The 21,195-nt window shown below is 39.3% G+C and overlaps 1 protein-coding gene across 2 annotated transcripts in view; it reads right to left on the reverse strand.

The window, feature by feature from the left end:
- Nucleotides 1-210: 210 nt before the first annotated feature.
- Nucleotides 211-21,195, reverse strand: part of LOC148031727 (Metal-dependent protein hydrolase) — a 41,984-nt gene continuing 20,999 nt past the window's right edge. Inside the window, exons 3-8 of one of the 2 annotated variants that reach the window (XM_087685320.1) lie at nt 9,872-9,970; nt 2,845-3,033; nt 2,613-2,732; nt 2,324-2,395; nt 1,036-1,060; nt 614-729 (exon numbers count right to left, since the gene is read on the reverse strand). In XM_087685320.1, the coding sequence (XP_087541446.1) occupies nt 1,040-1,060; nt 2,324-2,395; nt 2,613-2,732; nt 2,845-3,033; nt 9,872-9,970 (501 nt within the window). In that variant the 3' untranslated portion in view covers nt 614-729; nt 1,036-1,039. Of the gene's footprint in view, nt 730-1,035; nt 1,061-2,323; nt 2,396-2,612; nt 2,733-2,844; nt 3,034-9,871; nt 9,971-21,195 lie in introns of both variants that reach the window. The other variant, XM_087685319.1, reaches the window with a different exon arrangement.

The raw sequence follows: 21,195 nt of genomic DNA on the forward strand, positions 1-21,195 counted from the left end.
GTAAACCAACCCAAAAATCCCTCAAAGGTGTAATCTTGCAAGAATAGCATCTTTTTGTATGTTTAAAATTTGAGGATATTGTAAAATTGAGAGTTTGAGCTTTAACAATTAAGTAAGGAAAATTTCACCTTCAAGTAAGGGGATAAGATTTGATCACAATTAATAAAATGCTAAGAACGAATGGAAAAAGGCCCCCAAGAAAAAAGCCATTGAACATTGACACCGACAATTATGTGAAGTCAATAAGCATTTTCTTGCATTCATGTCATGAATACGCAGTCTATGTAGATCTAGTATCTTGAGAGTTGATCGTTCCAAAAGTAATATTTGGTAAGGTTCAGGCCGTCCATTCACATGGTACAGCTGATAAGATGCGTGTATAGCGCCTCCTGAACAAACATGTTAGTGGTACGATATTTGAGAGTTCTTCGGATTTCAAAGGGAAAAATGCGGCACCTCCATGCACGTTTCAAACGTTTTTTGAAACGAAGGAAAGGACTACTAGTCAAGAACAAGCCCCTTTCTGGCCATCGCCAGTGCACCATCAAATGTTTTGTTTCCTCCAATAAACCCAGACATGTGTACAAAAACACAACCATCAATCCCACTCTTTTTCGACAATTCCTCATCTCGCAGGCCTCTCCATGGAGTTGGAAGTGGTCTTCTGCTTTCAAATCTTCCTGGCCCAATAGCTACAGCTTGCACGCGCCACTGCTTGCTCCGATCGTCCTGCACCATTTGTGCGATCACTACTGTAAGAAGCTGAAGTGAAAATCTAGAGCTTGTACACATACCAAACTCACAACTGCTATATTTCCTAATTTTAAAATGGACTAGCAAGCAAACATCCAAAAGGATAGGAAACTAAAGCAGAGGCATAAAGAAGAACAAGAAACCTTTAGAACCAACAAAATTATGTTAAATATTTACACCCTTTTTATATTTAACTAATATGATCGTCAAATTAATGGGTCTTACAGTTTATACTCCCATGATGCATTCAATTCAGTGAAGCTGAACACAGACTGGACATACCGCATTATAGTTCCAAATTTGCAGGCTGGTGCACAGTACAGCAGTAGCTTGCTGTTACCAGATGGCCCAGATATGACCACAGAAGACACTTCGTTTTAAAAAGTTGGCTACTTTTGAATGATATTAAGACTGGTCTACAAAACATTAACATAGCAGCAAAGGAAACACTTTCATACACAAACTGCTAGTGAAGAAAACCAGGAAAACTAAAGGCCTGTAGATAATTCAGCACTACTATGGCATTCAGACCACAGCTTTAAGAAGGTGCCAATGGGGTTGAGATGCAAGCTTTTCCAATTTACGCAAGTTGTCCCTTTCACAAAATATATTTCCCCAGCTGTCAATTTAAGTTCTCTAAGAAGGCCAATTTTCGCTTTTCTGAGGTATAAAATATCAATCTTGACTGCTATGCATGTCCTTTGGCAGAGCCTACCTCCAATGAAAAAATAATATTGAATTCAGGTAAACCTCTTAAACGGAGGGGTTCATTTAGTTTTTTAACTGTGCAGACACTTCATTGGAGCGATTGCATGATTATCAATCAAATCTACCAGAATTACCTCAACCTACTGACATCCAGATCTGGTGAGATCAGAAAGAATTGCCCAAGCTGAAACGTATGTTAAAAACAATACTCAATCGAGCTTATAAATCTGTACTCTCAATTCCCATTTTAAAAGACATCCACAAATAAGATGCTTTCCCAAAAGATTAAGGCATAATAAAATAAGGTGGTACATTCTAAGAAAGGCACGGTCTGGCTTGTAGATATTGAGCTTACTACTTGAAACGCATTCACAGTTTCAGCAGTGTCAACACAGATCCAGCACGATTACCACTCAATCTACCAGAATTAACCATTAATTAACACAACCTACTAACATTCAGATCTGGTAAGATCAGACAGAAATGCCTAAAACTGAAACAGACATTAAGATCCATGCACAATCAAGCTTATAAATCTCTACTCTCAATTCCCATTTTAGGAGACATCCACAACTAAAAGGCATACTAAAATAAGAAGGTAGATTTTAAGAAAGATATGGTCTGGCTTGTAGATATTGAGCTTACTACATTAAATGCATCCACAGTTTCAGCAGTGTCAACACACATCCACAACTGAAAGGGACTTGCATACATCAGGTACAGACAAGGTCGTGCTGTACAAAAGATTTGCCTCAGCCAGTTCAAAACACAGCTCAACCATACCCTTATTAATGCAATCAGTTGCTCTATATTTCAGGCAAGTCTACCAAAACAAAAACTGTTAGTCTGTGTGTAAACCTACCTGATACAGAACATACTTGATGCCTGGATTAACTTTTAACTCTTCTTCCAGTTCAAATAGATGTAGTTTCCACTGTAAAAAACACCAAATCAAACATCAAAACTTGGAAAGCATTGTGGCCTCAAAGATCATTGGACACGTGCAAAAAAAGTCTCTTTCTGCAGCTTCCAAAATGAAGGCTTCAGCTAACATCTGGAGGAAGTAGTAACAACTTCCATTCAGGAACTTAAATTCCAACCGGAAGAATAGCATAGCAACTAGACCACCTTCACTGCAAGATGGGTCTTACCGGACAAAACTGTTTTAAGACCATGACCTCCCCACTGCTATCAACATTGAACCTCGAGAGCAAGCAATCCGATACCACAATTCTTGCTGGTAACCATGACTTTGCTTGATATCTAAGCGCCTGCAAAGGACACTCAATCCATAATTTGATGAAAAAGGATAATGGCAAAGAGCTTTGAATACAGATGAGTTTTCAACAACTTCCCAGTTACGCAGGTATGAAAGATGCTGACCTCCAAAAATTCCATGCCCGCAAGCTCCATAGCACGATCAAAAGCAGCATTCTCTTTCTCAACTGACTGCTCCTCTATCCAGTCAGGATTTAATTTGCCAACCCGAGCTGACAAATTGGTGTTGTCAACATATTTAGGGGGATCAGGAACATCATACTGATTGATGCCATTGTCAATTGCATCTATTGCCTATTTAAATCAAACAATGAAATATCAGGCACGATCTCTTTCTTGACGCAGGTAATTAAACCACATATTGATGAAGGGACTTCAAAAGACAGCTTGAACGCTGATCAGATGTTGAAAAGTGTATACAGTACACATTCCTATGATCTTGGACCAATGTTTTAACAGACACCGCCAAGCTGCATGCATATACTCTTAGTTCTACTCAAAAAACACATGGCAAAACCTGATAACGTTCAGAGATGTTGAAAGACCTAAATTAAGTTAAGTACTGTGCTAGTATCAACTTTTTACCATTTGACTCATATACAATTATTTAAATAACAATGAACATATACAATGTATTATGTTGAAAGTATTCTTTTCATGCAAGGGCTTCGGAGACGAGCACTAGAGGTGTGTTAAAAATGAATTGGCAAGAACCACTGTTGTAGCACAGGCACATATTGACACGCAGATATGAGATGGTCGGCCTAATGATCAGGCCGCAAGGCATGCTGGGCAGGCAAGTCTGATGAGTGGGAAGTAGAGCAATTGACAATTTTACTTTGGCTTTCAGTCAGCAGCTCGTGATAATCAGCTGACTGGTTGGTTGGCTGCTAGCCAGCTTTGCAGTCAGGAAGCCAACTGTCCTAATTCTCTGACCTTGGGTGGTGATTGCCTTCAAATTCTCTTTCGAAGGGGGGAAACACACAATGGCCAGAGAATTTCAGTTCCCCATTTGTGATCTTTCTCTGATTCCAAAATTTCCATCTAGCCAACCTATATTCCTCTGACTGTAGCCTCTTGTATCTTTCCTCCTTGCTTACATGAATCTGTTGAACCCAACACCCAAGATCCTATGGTGGCCTTCTCCACTCACATGATGACAGAAAGTTGGGGTTGACATCTTGCATCATTTCAGAAGCAATGTAGCCTTACCAGATTCAGTGGCATGCTGCAGTTATACATCTCTCAGCTTATTATTATTCTCCTTGTTTGTGAACATCCATGATGATCCACATGGACACTATGTAACCTTTTCACATTGCCTAGGTCATTGCGACCTTTTGTAGATGTTAACAAACCATTTCTTTCTTTTTGTGCACCAGCACAAGGTGGTTTGTATTCACTTGTTTGACCACTGGCTATTGCTGTGTGGTGTGAGGGATCAAGGAGGTGTTAAATAAACAACTTATGGCCATGTGTCATCAAGCTAAGGGTAGCCAACTGTTCTTTTCCAATCACTACATCCATATGTATATACATGGGAATAGTATGAGAGAAACGTCGCTTGGAGTTTGCGTTAGAAGAGGAATACAAACAAACAATAGTGCCAACTCACACACTACATGCTCCCTCCATTCACACCAAGAATATCTAAGTATATGAATGTGGCCAAACACCCTCCTTTGACACACCAAATGGTGAGACAACCTACAAGAAGTACGTCAAACAAAACTTGAAAGAAGCTGCCCATGACCTAAGAAAACGACCACTTCCAATACCCTCGACTAATGACTTGCGCGTGAGGTGCAGGTTAGTTATTTCACATGGTGGGACCTAGGACCCCAAGGTATCAATAATGCCAAAGGCAAAGTCGTAACAAGTTATGTTGGACAGGTATTAGGTGGTACCTAGTGTCACAATTTGGCCTAGACCATTTAATTAGCCCTAAGTGTCAATGGTGACACTTTGGCATTAATTAATTAATTAATATCATTTCTAGGCTAATCGGTGCTTAGGATCACTTGTGTGATAAATTGGCCTAGCCAACTTAATTCTTGACTAGCCAAATTATTTTTCTGAGCCATAAAATATTATTAAATTAATTTTCAAAATTAATATTCTGAAAAATAATTTAATAAACCTGAAAATTGTTTTGGAATGTTGCCACTTGACCAAACTTTCCCGTGCCAATGAAAAAAACGTTTTGGGAGGCTGAGAGAGGGTCATTACAACCTCGTGCAAGCTGAGAGAGAGAGAGAGAGAGGGGAGGCTTTTACGAAAAAAAAAAAGAGAGAGAGGAGGCTTTTACGAAAAAAAAAAGAGAGAGAGAGGAGGCTGCCATTGCTCTTGCAAGAGTTGACAGGCCATTTCCAGCCAATAGGAGACCCTCCACAAGCCGGTGGCATGCCCAAAAGAGACTACATTAGTAGATGACAACTGTTTGAGGGCTCTTTCAGCCAAACATCATATTCAGTGTGTTCCACCAATGGAGACAGCTTTCATGGATGTCAAGAAAAGGCAGCAATTGATTTCTTTCATTTTCTTGCTTTATCTCTCCCCTCAACATTTTCTCTTATCCTGGAACCTATTCTTATCCTTCCTCAGCAATTTCCCAAAAAATCGGCTATTGGAGGTGAAGAGTTTGATGAATCTTTGTTGTAAACCCTAATTTACAACAAAACGTAGGGTTTGACAACCACCTCAATAAGCGTGCTCAAAAATTGAAGGCCTAAAGACTTAAATTCCAATCACTGAAATAGGGGCAATCCTAAGAGATTCAAGTGGCCATTCAACCAACAGACATTTGGGGTTAAATTTGTCAACCAAAGAGCAAAATTGAAGGCCAAATTCCAATCCCCAAGTAAACCAAGGGGCAAATTGGTTTAAAGGCTTGCTAGTCATTTATGATAGCAAGAGACACTTGGAAAGTGGAGGAGATGAAAGAATCTCAATGCATTCCATCCATTTGCAATAAAAGATAAAGAAATACCCCAAGGGGTGCTGCTATTGGACTACTTATTCCAAGAGAATTTGAACCACTATATCTAGGGTGATGGATTTTTCAAGTCAATGATGCCTTGGACTCTTCCTCTTACAACTGCACCTACCACCAACATAGTGAGCAACTCCTAATATCTTGAGGGAGGCACCTTAGGCATACATAGTAGCACATCCTTACGAACATTTTCAAAGTTGTAGCTACATCTGACACTTCAAAGCGCACTCTAGATCAACCTATGGTTCCACCACACAGACTCACCTTAGACAAATCTAGAGAGAGAGAGAGAGAGAGAGAGAGAGTGTGTGTGTGTGTATATGTGTATGTGTATGTGTGTGTGTGCGCGCGCGCGCGTGCGCGCCACACATGGCCACCAATCTACATCCCTACTTGATAGACCACTAAAGAATACTCACGATACTCTCACACCATCAAGCAACCATACCTCAACACTTTAGCTTATCCATGTTGGATAGACCCATGAGAGATATTATGTGACAATATTCATCCTTTGTTTTTCCCCCAACAACATGTCATATTAGTCCTACAATGTATCACATCCCTAGTTCTTTGGTCCTTCCAATTACTTGTTTTTGGCTAAATATTTTGTAAACATCCCATACAACATCATATGCTTGCAATAGTTAAGTCTGCAAAAATAGAAGGAACAATTACTTGAAGCTGAATATGATAATTATTTAAAAAATTACAACCATGGATGCATAAAAGAATGGAAATAGATTGAGGGTTGAAGATGGACAAACCCCCCTAGGGAATGTATTTATGCTCAACCCAAGGTCCCTTAGGGATGAGCTCAGTTACAATAAACTTGAGACTCGAGAGTGAGGAGAAGTATTTCTCACTCTCACAAGATCATGCAAAGGATGGTTGTACACAAGCATCCATGCATCATATGCATATACTTACTATGCAATACACCTTGTAATAAGGAAAATTTACAAGCCAACACATGAAGATGGATGTCCAAAGCAATTGACCCATCATGGGATTTAAATAGCAGACCTTCTAAACAGCCAGTAATCTGACTCCTTTTCGGTGCCTCTTAGTTTTCCATATGAATTCCATGGATATCAACATGAAGGAATCAATTTCAGATTTAGACCACATCAAATCGGTAAGAAGAATTGAATATAAACCATAACAATGGATTGTACTATTCACTTTAAGATAATGGCTTTTTTGTCCACTCCTTGTACAAATGCACTCAAAAATTAGATTCTAATGGTAGAGGGTCGGATTCTAGGGTGTTCTCAAGGCTTTTGACATGTCAATTTGCAAATGCATTTATTGCTTCCTAGAAAGAAATTATTTCTCACATTAAATGGACTAATAGATTTTATGCAACAGGAAATTCCTTTCATCAAGAGAACCTGCATTAGAGTAAAGCATTTAGCTGTCCGTGGTCTTGTTGAACCATAACAAGCTTACTTCTTGGCTAGGGAAGGATTATCCAAAGTAGCAGATGTATTCACACATGATGGAAATCTTATGTCTTTTCCTCAAGCTGTGTGAGTAAATGTTATGCCTTTTCCTCAAGCTCAGTACATGAGTTGAATGTTGAAAATAGGCTTGGAGATTAGAGCATTCCATACAATGGTGAAGATATCATATTCATAAAATTTAAATAAATGCTAAGCAAATGCTTTTACTGTTACATCCTCGACCCTGTGTTTTTTAGCATGCAGATGCACTTTTGCATCATACAGAATTTTTGTTGTAATGGCCTCTCCACTTCTCAAAAAGATGGCATAGCAAATTACCTCTTAAAGAGCACCTTTTTCTCTTGGAGATATATATGATTGTAGCTGTTGATTCAAGCTCGTTGCTTGTAGCTTGTAAGATTGCTCTCAATACCTCATAAATGTGTAGCAGCCCAAGAGTCCTCTCTACATAGTTTTTGGACTTGTCATCATTCTCAAGACCTTATTCAATGAATATCTGATTTTTTCATGCTTGGCTTCCAACATTCAAGATTTGGCCAAAAAATTTTGCTTTTGATGTGTTTCCATCCAAATTGAAGCCCCATGCCACCTATTTTCGCTTTTGGCCATTATGAATTATTTGGAAACTCCACTATTTGGTGACATTCAAACATGTTATTATGGATGGCTAGCCTTATGAAGATTTGTGTACCAATCTCTCTCTAATAGAATAGCCACTGAAGGATTGGATCATTCTGGGTTAGATCTTTTTATGCATGCTTTTGATACTTGTTAGCTGCACTATTGAGTAGTGCTCAACCCTTTGTATATTGAACCTTGACATGTAAAAGTATGTCAGTTCTTACCCCCCAACTGAAAAAAAAGTGTGTGCGAGAGAGTGGGAGTGCTGTAGGGATTGCAAGTGACTAACTAATACAATGCTAAGACACCCCACTGCACCTCAGAAAAGATCCCCAACTCCTGTAGCATCTACATGAGCATCGCTGGTGGCATTGTATCAAAAGCTTTGTGAAAGTCCCCAAATCAACAATAGATCCATCTCCCTTGTGCTCTACCCTCCTCAATGATTGATTGAATAGTGAGGACATGGTCAAGTGTGGAATACCCTCTCTTGAACCTTACATGTCCACATGCCCCATTTTGGTACATCTCTACCCATTTGCTCAACTCATGCTCTAGTACGGATCCATAAAACTTGGCTACCACATGGCCAACCATGATGGCTCTATAGTTAGTGGGAACCATAGGATCTCCAACGTTCAAGATTGGTAATATAGTATTAGCTAGCCAACTAGCAAGGAAGCCTTCACAAAGGGCACTATTGAATACGTGGGCTAGAAGTGGACAACACATATCTAGCATATTAGAGGTGCTCTGCTACCAATCCATCATGGTCTTATGCTTAACCATTTTGGAGTTTGTTGATAGCATTTGAACCGTAGCTATGATAAAGAAGGTGGAGGAGATGGGTATGCTCTCTAGCGGTCAAGGGAGAGGACGCTGTCCAGGCACCTAGCAGGGTGAGGTCTACAAGCTTTGGGCTCTTGAAATTCCTTCCATGCCACCTTGTAGTCTTGCCCCAAGAATGGCTAATAAAGCTCATGCTCTATAAATTTGCCAAGTATGTCTTCTTCCTTTGCACTAGGCCACGAAAGCTCGCGCATGTCTAGCAATGTGTACATTTCCCCCGTGCCTCCCCCTACTAGAGGCGAGCACACATTTCTCAGCATTCCTCATCGTACCGGCTATATTGTGGGTCATTCTTGCTTGGAGGGGTGAGAAAAGGTGGAGTGAGGTGGGGCATTAAGGAAAATACATGGTGGCCAAGGTATGGACTGTGGAAGCAAGCTGTGTCATGAACTTCCCAAGGATATGTATGGATCCACGCCCTACAAGACCCAATACAAGTGGTCTGAGTAGGCACTTGCTGTCTCTCTGCTAAAATGAGACATGGGAATCGCTGAGAACATCTCCATGGTGGTCCGTGGGTCATATCAGCAAGTGATGTTGAAATGGAGGTAGGCGTGATCTGCAGCTATTGCAATGGGACATGGGGAGATGGTAAAAGACTCTATATCTATGATGAGAGGTAAGGATCCTCTTGTAGAGGGGCCTCCTCTAGGCGCATGCTTATGTGGAAAGCATGTGAAAGCATCCAATCCTAGCCATTTAGCCAGGCCATTATGATAGTCCATGTGCACCTCCTAGAGCCAAGAGATGGTTTGCATAGTTTATGCACTCTACGGTGTCCTATGATGCCCTATTGAGCCCCATCTCCTCTAATGCTAGCTTTCTATAAGATCCTCGCTCACAGAGAGAGAGAGAGATGCAAGCAGATGATGAACAGATCTAGAACGTACATTACAAATCCATGACAAACGCTATTGATGAAGTCTACTGAGAATCAAAAGCTAGCCTCTATATATTTGTGTGTACGTGTGTGCACATACACATGTATATTTTTGTTTTCTTGATCTTTCTTACCATGGTACTTATGATTTCTTGGCCCTTGATCAGGCCATGCAAAAGAACGTCATTTCCTTGGATTTTAAGACATCTCAAACATTACCATAAGAGGATACAAATAATGAGCAAGTAAACATGCAATGCCTTGAATGGCAGGCAGTTCCAAGCCAAACAACTAGCAACAGCAGAAACCAATAGTAAATACCTCAACAAAGCTCTTGTACAAAGCCAAGTAGACACAATCCACGTCTGGATGGCTGGCATCCATATTCAACTCCTTTGCAATAATCTCCGGACCATAGTACTGCAATCCCAACACAAAATTAGGTTGTATCCTGTTGAAATATAACCTACTATTAAAAAGCACACAAAAGTCTTCACTGTTCTGTTTGCAGATTGTGTGCTACATCAATTGACAGAAAATAACTGAGACACTGTATTAAACAAATTCTTGAGCCAATGTGAGATATGTACAATTTTGCCCAAGAAAAGGAACCAAATCTAGGTGGAAAGGTACATGGTGTTTAGTTACATGTTTGGTACATTAGGTATGCAGCACTGAACCGTATGTGTTTTAAGCTACATTAAATTCATAACATACATGATACTAACTTAATTTATACAATATTTCCAGTACAAGCAACATAAGCTTGAATAATGCTACATTATATGATCCTTAATGCCATAACGAAATCGACTCTTAAAAACATATGTCGAACACTGTAACATTGAACTCTAGAGCAGCTGAAAATGCAAAAATATTAGTATGACATAAACTCGCATGGACCCTCACCTATGTCTCACAAGCCTCAACCACAAGTGACAAAACAAAAAGTACATTAATGAACAACTAAAGTCTAGCATGTCTGAACAGAATGTCAAAGAGACTCAAGACTCAAATGTTTAGAGCTAAGTGCTCCATGTATTCCTTCCTCAATCTCATCAGATGATGATCATGATGTATCAGATCAAGAGAGCATGCCTCCAACCACTAAGATATTGCCCTCATCATCAGGTGAAGGAAGCATACAGTCACTTAGATCTACAGTTACTGATGCAAGTACCATACACATCCACGTGAGAATAGATTCTGTACATAAGTACAGATTCCACCTTGACCAAAATAGCAATCAATTTCTGATTTTCATTTCAGCTCAGTTGAATCACCACAATGTTTTCGATGAACCAAAGTAGTTTTCTGGTTTCTGCAAAAACTACTAAATTCGGAAAAGTTGTCTGCAAAAACAAGCCTTTATTCGTCCCTATCTCACTCCCGTTTCCCAATACCAAGCTGACCGAATATTCCACTTGTTCATTAGTCCCAACCCACACCCACAGAAATGGTGTTATTAGATTTAGTAATGCCAATGACTTAGCAGATCTAGCATAGACGTGAGATGATGAAACTATTTTTGGCTACTCAATACATCACACAATCCTTGGCCTTTATCTCCAAGATTCGCCCATTACACCTTGGATTGTGGGAATGTGATTGCACACTAGTGCCAAGGACAGTTTAAATCTTGGGACTTCCGACTGGATAGGTACAAGTAGTACACAGCAGTTTCTTCTCAGTCAGTTTAGAATTTTCAGCGCCAGTACACCAGTCTAGATAGATGGTCCGCCAACTCGAGGTACATAATTCTTGGTAAGAGTATGCCATGTGAGATAATGAATAGTCAGCCCTATTAATAGATAGCCCACATCTGGCCCAAAAAGGAGAGATTGAAGTAGTGAGAGAGAGCTGTAAGGATACACTAGGGTTTGCAGAGACAACAGTGTATGAAAATGACTAACTAATGAACTTAGACCAAAATGCAAATCAAGAAGCAGGAGAATGAATGAAGAATGCTGAGACAACTCAATGAACAAACCAAGTATGCAAGGCATGGTAGAACGGATTCCTAAGGATCAAATGGCTGTCCAACAAACATTCTCTATCATGGGAGTGGGCTAAAGGATGAAGCGCAATGTACTCCAACAGATCCTAGAGTGCAGCAAACCACCAATGTTTGATGCCAAATGATATAGGATCATGCAAAGCCAAGAAACGCAATTCCAAAGGCCCAGAAGACAGCTCTAGGCTGTGATGGTTGTCAATGGAGAGTGGGCTAAAACCAAATCATGGCTTGCAGGAGACTGAGCAGCAGCACTAGCTGAAAAGACAGCTAAGAAAGATGGTGGTAACATAGAAGATGAACCAATGCAACAGGGTGCCAATACCTGAATCCAAACAAAGTAGTGGAGAGGGCAAAGCAGATTCACTAGTTTATGGTTTGTTTCTTTAATCATGAGCATCTCGTTTCACTTTCTGAAACCGCTCATTATATAGGCTTCTAGTCAATGTGACTGTTTGAGTGTAAAAGACTTAGTCATCTAAGCTTTCCTGTTGATTTGATCGCCCAACTAAACTTTTAATTGCTCTTAGACATCTCGTCAATGACAACCCAAGTAAAATTATAGAGCGTTTTGGCCATTTACCACCCTTAAATAGAAAGATGAATATTTAATCATATTTTGAAAAACTCAAATAATACAAATCGCGTTTCAAAGTACATGAGCATCAAATTAATATGAATTGCTAAGCCAATATGTCTTGGTAGCAATTGGTGTACAAAAGATTAGTTACATAAAGCCATTTATTTTTCGTAATTTTGGGTTAATTGCTTTTTGGGGCTATTTTAAGGAGATTGAATTAGGTAATAATGTATCATAAAAACCCCAATATTAGTGGTTCAATACCCTCTCGCATGCCCAAAAAAGAATTACACCCGAGATGGGGTGTAAGTCATGCCTCCACCCTCTTGTCATAGCTGAAAGGTCCCACCCCAAAGCAACCAAGGCATTCATCAATGGGTGCATGCCAACCGCCCAAGAACCAAGACTACAAAGATAATAGATATCTTCTTCCTAAGAGCCCTATTTGAAGGGTCTCACATTTTCCGTTTTCTCGTTCATTTTTTCATGGTTTTTAATGATACTAATAGGGAAAATAAAATGTTCTCCATAATCAAAATCTATGCAGGGCAAGGAAAGGCAAGCGTGACAAGGTAAAGACAAGGAAATAGCTAGCATAAACTCTTCCAAAGTAGATTGTCTTAAAGTAAGATGTTGTGCATATGGTGGATGCAACTAGCCTTCCTTCTCCAATAGGGTGGTAATTTCCTAATCAAGTACGTAATTATAGTAATCAATAAATAAACATAAACTGAAATTGCACAATTTACCTTAAAACTCTTGGACAATTAGATACCTTGTTGGCCCTAAAACTAACACTCCTTTTGGTATTTCTCTAACTTTATTGACTTATAGATTGGGCACAAGCTAAGATTCCACAATCTTCTTGGCCGATCAAAAAGCCCTTCTTGTTCCAACAATTAGCAAACAAATCAAGCAATTTGCCCCTTCATTTTTACCCAAGACTTGCTCTAATTGGACCCCAACTAGCCAAATGCTGCCCCAAATTTAGAATGAATGGGTTGGTATCTGAGTTCCCCAATAATTCTACAAATTTCAAGTGTTGATTTCATTGTACGATACCTTTTACTAATGGCATCGGTCCTGAGGTGACTCCTAAACCCTAATTTCTACAAAATTTTAGAGTTTACATCAAAATTTCCTCTCCTCTCAACCAGATCTAGTTGAGATCTACTCCAAATGGCAAAGATAAGCTAAAATCTCTTGAGAATTGACTAAAGAGGTGAGAGAATGCCAAAGAGAGAAAATTCATAGATTTCTCGTAGAGAAAACCTCCAACGCGCCTATTGCCTATTTTAAGCAGCAAGAAATGCACTTGCTTCCAACTTAGGAGCATCAGAATGCTCTCGCCAACCAACTGATGATGTCGCTAGCCCCTAATGGGCCTTCTCCTGCTATGACATGCCTGCTGATGGCTCCAAATGGCTATCACCTATTTTGATCTGCTATTTTTTGCTCAAAAAATGGACCAATAGCCTTCTCTATCTCCTCCAACTAAAGAAACTCATTTGAATAGCTGAGACCAAGTCCTAAAAACGTTTTCTCAAATTGGATAGGTATTTTTGCCAAGTGGAAACCTTGTAAACCCAATTTTCAGCATTATCCTACCATTAGATTAATTTCACAATTAAATAATTTGAAAAATGAATTCCAACCCTTTTGACCTTGCCCAAAATTAAATGCATCCATCCATAATTAAAATAAGCTGGGCCATTTGCAACCTAGAGTGGTTTCCAACTTCTATTGACCCTTAGATTGGCATTAATTAATGCTAGTCTCTAGTATCACCACTGACACTTATTAGCCAAACAACTATCCTAAGGTCAAAACTAACACCAACTAACCACTAAAGTCTAGCTAGCATGACTTATCACAACTTTTGCCTTTAATACCCATTGCATCCTCAAGGTCATTGGCCTGTTAACATAAAATAACTACCACGTGCATATATGTCCTAAACAATCTTGCACATTTGATTAGCAACTTAATCAAATATTACCAACAAGATTAAAGCATCTCAATTTTTTACATCCCCATGACAAACCTCCCCCTTAAAATCCCTGCAATCATCCTCGATTGCACTACATAGTGTCAAAGCAAAAGCATACTATACTAGAATTTCCATAAGGCATCACAATCACAACATTACCACTTTAGTCTAAGCATGCCATATATCCCAAACCTGCTGAAAATTTCCACCCAGCATAAACATCAAACAAAACTGAGAAACAATCAAAAATTGTTGCTAGAAACACATTGGATGCATCCATTACTCATGTTTCTCAATTGTTCTAACTATCAACCATAGAAAATAAAAACCATGGCTGAAAATATCAACAGCATTCACTAACATACTGCTAGGTATGGAGCTAGCTGTAAACCATTGAAAACTGAGCATAATCTAATCATAAACTGACCTCTTGTTGATCTGAAAACTAATCACACAAACTGCTACAAATGTAATCCCAAACTGATTGTAAAAATTGACCAATAAGTGATGCAAAACTCATCCCAAAAGAAACTATATACTATCTTCAAAACTCATCGAAAACTGAAGCTAAAACTGATCAGAATTTTGTCTCAAAACTGAGGCAAAAACTCATGCCAAACTAATCATAAACTAATGCAAAAGTATAGTTTCAATGCTTGGGTGAAACTCATACTCATCTATATGTATCTCATATTGACTAGTACACCAAGTAGTGACCTCGTGGCAAACATACTGTCAACACAGTACCTTGGATGTATGATGAATACATCCAAGATTCACTACATACAAAAGTTATCCATAGCTGGCAGAGTGGAAGTGCTACCTCTCCCTTGAGCATAAGGCAATGCTCCAAACCCTTGTTCTACTGAACCTGACTAAGCCCAATCCAAAGTCGGCTCTAACTAAAAGGCATCTAAGCAAAGTTGCAACAACTAAGGCTGGTCTGCCAAGTCATCCTCTTCCATTCATTTTGCATCTATTGATGAATAGTTATAAAACTTCACCAAGTATCTACTGAAAACTTTACCTCTAATCTTTCTTTCCTTACGTGCCAAAATTTGCTCAGGTACCAAGATCTCATCCGACTCCTCAACCTCAAGCTGAATTTTTGCAAATGCATCCTCTCGCACATCACCACAAAAAGCTGAATTTCTACACCCTGCAGCGGATGGACAAACCATTTTCAGTTTCATTGTGGTCTTCTGTGCAATCGTCTCCTCCTCTTGCTGAAGCACATTACCTCCTACAACTCTCGACGACAACGACTCCTCCTCCTCCTTCTCCTCCTCCTTCCTTCCTTTTCTTCTTCTTTTTCTTCACTCCTTCTAGGTTCTTCTCCTTCCTTCTCTTTTTTCTAAGTTCTTCTCGTTCTTTCACCCTCCTCCTCCTCCTCCTTTTTCTTTAAACTTCTTAACTTTACAATTTCGTATTTTGCATTACCTTACCATGGCACCACATCTGTTTTAGAGACACGTTAATCCAATCAACGAATACAAGGGTCCTCAGAGTTGGATAAGAAGATAATGCGCGGATTCTTAGAATTCGGACGAGTTATGAATCATGGACTCTAGAGATTAGACTCATGATACCTCACGATTCAAGAGTTAGTTTAGCATTACAATTGCTAGTCACTAGTTTGCAATCATCCGTGGCATTACACATGTCACATACACATGATGATATCATGATTGTTCATTGATGTTGATAGTTATTACTCAATAGTTACTCGTACTTAGTGCTCACGTCAATCAACAAGTACATCTTCTTCTTCTGTTTTTTCTATTTGTGCTAAGTTGTAAGAAGCAACTGAAACCAGTCTTCCTTCTTGGAAAGGGTTGTAATTCCCTGATTAAGCACTAAATTACAACAATCAACAAATGAACATAACTTAAAATGCACAAATTACCTTGATAATCTCGGACATTGGACACCCTGTTGGCTCCAAAACTAGCACCCCTTTCGGTATTTCTTTACCTTGATTGCTAATGAAATGAATATAAGTTAAGATTCACAATCTCCTTTGTTGTTCCAAAAAGCCTCTTTGCGATAGCAACAATCAGCAATCAATTCGAACAAATTGCCCCTTGATTTTCTTCACCAATTAGCATAGGTCTCAAATTGACTGTCAAATCCTAATTTCTGTAGAAATTTAGGTTTTACAGTAGAGATATGTTCGCTGTCCACCAAATTTAGTTGATGTTTGCTCAAAATGGCTGAGAAATGCTGAAATCTCCAAAGAATGGATTGGAGAATGTCACAACTCTATAGAAACAGAATTTGTATCTTTTTTTATTAATTTGTTTATATAATGATTAATTAAATTTGTTTCCTTTGCACTAATTAGATATAAAGAAAAGTGCATTGGAGCTGGCCACTGATGAGTGATCACAGGTTATGCTAGACCCACGCGGTGGGTTAGAGAAAAGATAGTTCACACTTCCACCTATATGGCCCGATTGGGCGCCTGTGACCACAACTCACGCATATCAAGGTTAGACTCGTACACAAAAAGGATTGATGCCTTGAAGTGTGGGCTAGATCCGCCAGAACAGACAGTTACAATCAACAAGATGGCATGATCATGAAATGCTTGTATAATGTGCATGTGTGGGCTGAAAGCTTGAAACGCACATTTCTTTGCATAAGAAAGTCACATGAAGATTCTGATACCGTTTTTGCAATGTACACGGAAAAAGCTTTCACAAGACACCCATATTGGGAGAGTCTCTAAATTTTAGGAGGCCCCTAAATTTTAGGAGCCTCGAATTAGCCTAAAAATGCTAGTCCTAAAAAATAGGGATGCCATTCTAAAAATAGTAAATTCTGTACTCTGACTGTGCTTACTAAATTTAGTTGTTTCTATTCTTGGCAGTATTCAGCCCAAAAAGGAAGACCATAGAGAAGAGACAAGTGTCAAGACACTTGTCACACAAGTTTTCCAAGTGTCCCACCACTTGTCACATCTCATGACATGTGGCTGGACACTTGTCTTGTGCTACTCCGCTTTCCCCTTTTGTACTAGCTCTTCCCTCTCCTATAAATAAGAGCTCGTTTTTCTTCATTCAATATCATTTTTCTTTGCTGTAAACTCATGTACAACACCCACAGATAGCCAGAAACTGGCCCCATCCATCCTCATCATCATCCCCCACTTCTCCATTATTATATTCCTCCATATTCCCTCTTCTATCACTGTTGTTTTACAGGACAGCAAGCCTGTAAATTCATTACAGCACCTCCTTCTCAAGCTCTTTCTTCCATTTTAGCAACAAGAAGCAAGCCCTATCCATGTACTGCTGATCAACGATGAAGAAAGGCTGATTTCCCCTCTTTCTTCTCTCATACTGTAAAGAAATCAGTTCTGATCATTGCATAATAGATAATGCATGTGTGTTTGTACATCTTTGCATGATCTTGTGAGAGTGAGAATTACTTCTCCTCACTCTCAGGTTGATTGTAGTTGAGCTCTTTCCTAAGGGACTTGGGTTGAGCAGAAATACATTCCTTTAGGGGGGGGTTGCCCATCTTCAACCCTCAATCTTATCTCCATTACTTTTACATTTTCATGGCTGTAATTTTATGAGTAATTTTCATTTTCAACTTTAAGTGTTCATTCTCTTTTATATTAAATCTCGAAAACAAGCGAATATCATAATTGTTAAGCATACTACGTTGTTCGGGGCAGTGGTATTAGAGCTTTGGCTCGGTCCTCACCCCAACACTGGTAGTGCTTGCAATTATAAGTTTGTTTGTTTTCAGCCCTTGCATTGAGTGCTTGAGCATATTTTTCTTAGAGTCTCAATGGATCAGTCGAGTGCTATCCTTCAAGCCATTCAAAGTCTTAGAGAGGAGAATCAGCAAATTCGTGAGCAACTTCTCAAACTAGAAAAAGTTGAGAATCCCAAAGAATTCAAGGAAAGAAGCCCATCTACTTCAAGGAGACAAAGCCATACCAATGAAAGGAGGCGATCAAGAAGTCCAACTACTTCTAAGAGGTAATCCCATTCTACTTCAAGACAAAGAAAGAGATCGCGTCAAAGCTCATCCTCTTCTTCAAAGTCATCTGGCGCCTACTCTGATGGACCCTATTCTAGTGACAAAGAGTCGCACCCTTCTCATGGAAAACCTCATCATCGTCAAAGGCGTCGATATTCTTCACCCTCGTCTCCATCTTCATCCCCATCAAGCACTTCATCATCTTCAACCTCAAGATCCGGGCATGGACGAAGGCATAAGAAGAAGAAGAAGACTAAGTCACTATCTCAACTTGAAAAGAAGATCAAGTTCAGTATGTATGATGGTTCCCGAAATCCTGATCTTCTTCTGAAGTTTATTCATCAATTTCAAATTTTGTATGGTCGTGACAAGTATAAAGAAAAAGAAAAGATTAAGTTTGCAGCTTTACATTTGACCGACTTAGCCCATACTTGGTAGACGGGGTTGGAATATGATCATGATGCCCCAAAATCATGGCGGTCCTTTGTTCGCATGATACAAGCCAATTTCTTCCTGTTCATTTCAAAAGAGATGTAAAAATAGAATGACATCGGCTTTGGCAAAGGAAAAATGAGTCACTTGGTGACTATACCAAGAGATTTTGGAAGCTACTTTTGAAGGTCTAACATTTCAAGAAGATCAGCAGTTCGGAAAAGCTTAGGAAGTTTCAAGGAGGTTTGCATTTTAAACTTCGTACTACTCTTAATCATTATCATTGTTCTAGTCTCAGGGAACTCGTTGACCATGCTGAGACATGGGAAATGGAGCACAATGGCAACAAATCATTCCAAAAGAATGATAAGAAGAGAGTAGCTGATGATGAGGAGTATTCAATCCCAAATGAAGGACAAAAATAGCGGCAAAAGCAGCCATCAAATCAAAAGAAGATGAAGCCCTATGCACCTCCTAATGCTTCTCAATTTCGCTCCAATCTATACCCACAAGCAAAGCAACTTTCCGAAGAAGAAAAGCAGCGCTTCATGAAAGAAGGAAAGTGCTTTAAATGTGGACAAACAGGCCACATAGCGAAGCAATGTCCAAACAAAGAACAAAGCAAGGTTTCTGACAACAAGCCTAAGTCACCAGTGAAAATCAATGCATCAGTGATGTAGTTGCAAACACAACTCACACTCCAGAGATGCGCAAATTATTAAAAGCTTGGGGACAGTTGCAAGGTAAGCAAGCACTATTCTTGATAGATCTTGGGGCGAATGAAAATGTCATTTCCTTGCAAATAGCTAAAGAGCTTGGATTAAAGAATGAAGAGATGGACACTCTAGCAGAAGTTCGCCAAGCTTTAAATGCCGATGAATGTGACACAGTGAAGACTGTGACACCCTACATTGGCAAGCTCAAATTTCAAATTCAAGGCTACAATAACGAAGATACCTTCTGTATCAGAGACCTTGATGGTTGTGATGTGATTCTTGGCATGCCCTGGAATCATAGAGTAGATTCAACCATCTTCTCTCAGAAAAAGAAGGTAGAACTCACCAACAAAGGCAAGAAGTACGAGATCCAAGCTGGAGTTTCTGAAGACACCATACCTATGGTAAGCCATATGCAAGTCTCTAGAGCAATTAAGGATTGTGTTCAATGTTGTTTGCTTTATGTCACTGATGTAAAAGATAATATGAATGCTGAAAACCAAGAGCGACTTCAGCTCTTGGAAAAGTATAAAGATTGTTTTCGGAAGATCTTCCTTATCAACTTCCCCCAGAAAGGCCAGAAGACCATCATATTGATATTATTCCGGGCAGTTCTCCTCCTAATATAGCATCATACCGTATGAGCCGTCCTCAACAAGAAGAAATCAGAAAGCAAGTCGAAGACCTACTCAACCGTGGGCTAATTAGGTCAAGTAGCTCACCATTTTGTTCACCGGTTCTTCTTATTCAAAAGAAAGATGGCACATTCAGGATCTGCATTGATTATCGAGCCCTCAACAAAATCACTATGAAGAATTGGTTTCCTATTCCCAGAATTGATAACATTTTGGATCGTCTAGGAGGCTCAAAGGTTTTCAGCCTCATTGATCTAAAGAGTGGTTATCATCAAATTAGGGTAATACCACAAGATGTACACAAAACTGCTTTCTGTACTTCATACGGTCTTTATGAATTATTGGTGGGTCCTTTCGGATTAACCAATGCACTAGCCACCTTTAATCGAATGGAGCGCATCTTTAGAGAGCATCGACAATATATCGGTACTTTCTTTGATGATATTCTTGTCTTTAGCAAGAATGAAGAGGAGCATCATCAGCACTTGGAGATTGTTCTACAATTACTACAACAAAATCAACTCTTGGTAAATGGTAAAAAGAGTGAATTTTTCATGCATAAAATAAATTACCTTGGACATATCATCTCTTCTGAAGGGATTCAGATGGATCCTGAAAAGATCAAGATAATCCAAGAATGGTCTCGTCTTCATGATGTACATGAGGTGCGATCGTTTCTTGGCTTATGCTCTTATTACCGCCGCTTCATCAAGCATTTTCCACATATGGCTTCTCCACTTCATGACCTTACAAAGAAGAAGATCTCTTTCCAATGAAAGGAAAAAGAAAAGGCAGCCTTCACAAGGCTGAAAACAACTCTTACTTCTGGACCTGTTTTTATCATTCCAGATTTGGTAAAACCATTTGTGATGGAAGCAGATGCTTGCGGTGATTGTATTGGTGCAGTGCTAAATCAAGAAGGCCACACGGCCTTTGAAAACCGCCGTCTAAATGATGTGGAGAAAAGGTATGACATATATGAAAAGGAGCTCTTAGTAGTGGTTCATGCTTTGAAGATATGGAAACATTATCTTTTAGGCAATGAATTCCTCATTAAAACTGATCATCAGAGTTTGAAGTATTTCAAGACTCAAAAGCATTTGCAAGAGAAACATCCAAGATGGGAAAATTTATTGTCTATGTTTCATTTTCAAATTATGTACACTCCAAGGAAACAAAATGTAGTTGCTGATGCACTTTCTAGAGTGCCTCGCATTGCAACTATTACAGTGGCTCATCATGAAGATTTTCAAACGATAAAGAATACTTATGATGAAGATAC

The sequence above is a fragment of the Lygodium microphyllum genome, chromosome 9 (assembly GCF_053477565.2).
Source record: "Lygodium microphyllum isolate KBCC chromosome 9, Lygodium_microphyllum_v1.1.10, whole genome shotgun sequence".
NCBI classification, from domain to species: Eukaryota; Viridiplantae; Streptophyta; class Polypodiopsida; order Schizaeales; family Lygodiaceae; genus Lygodium; species Lygodium microphyllum.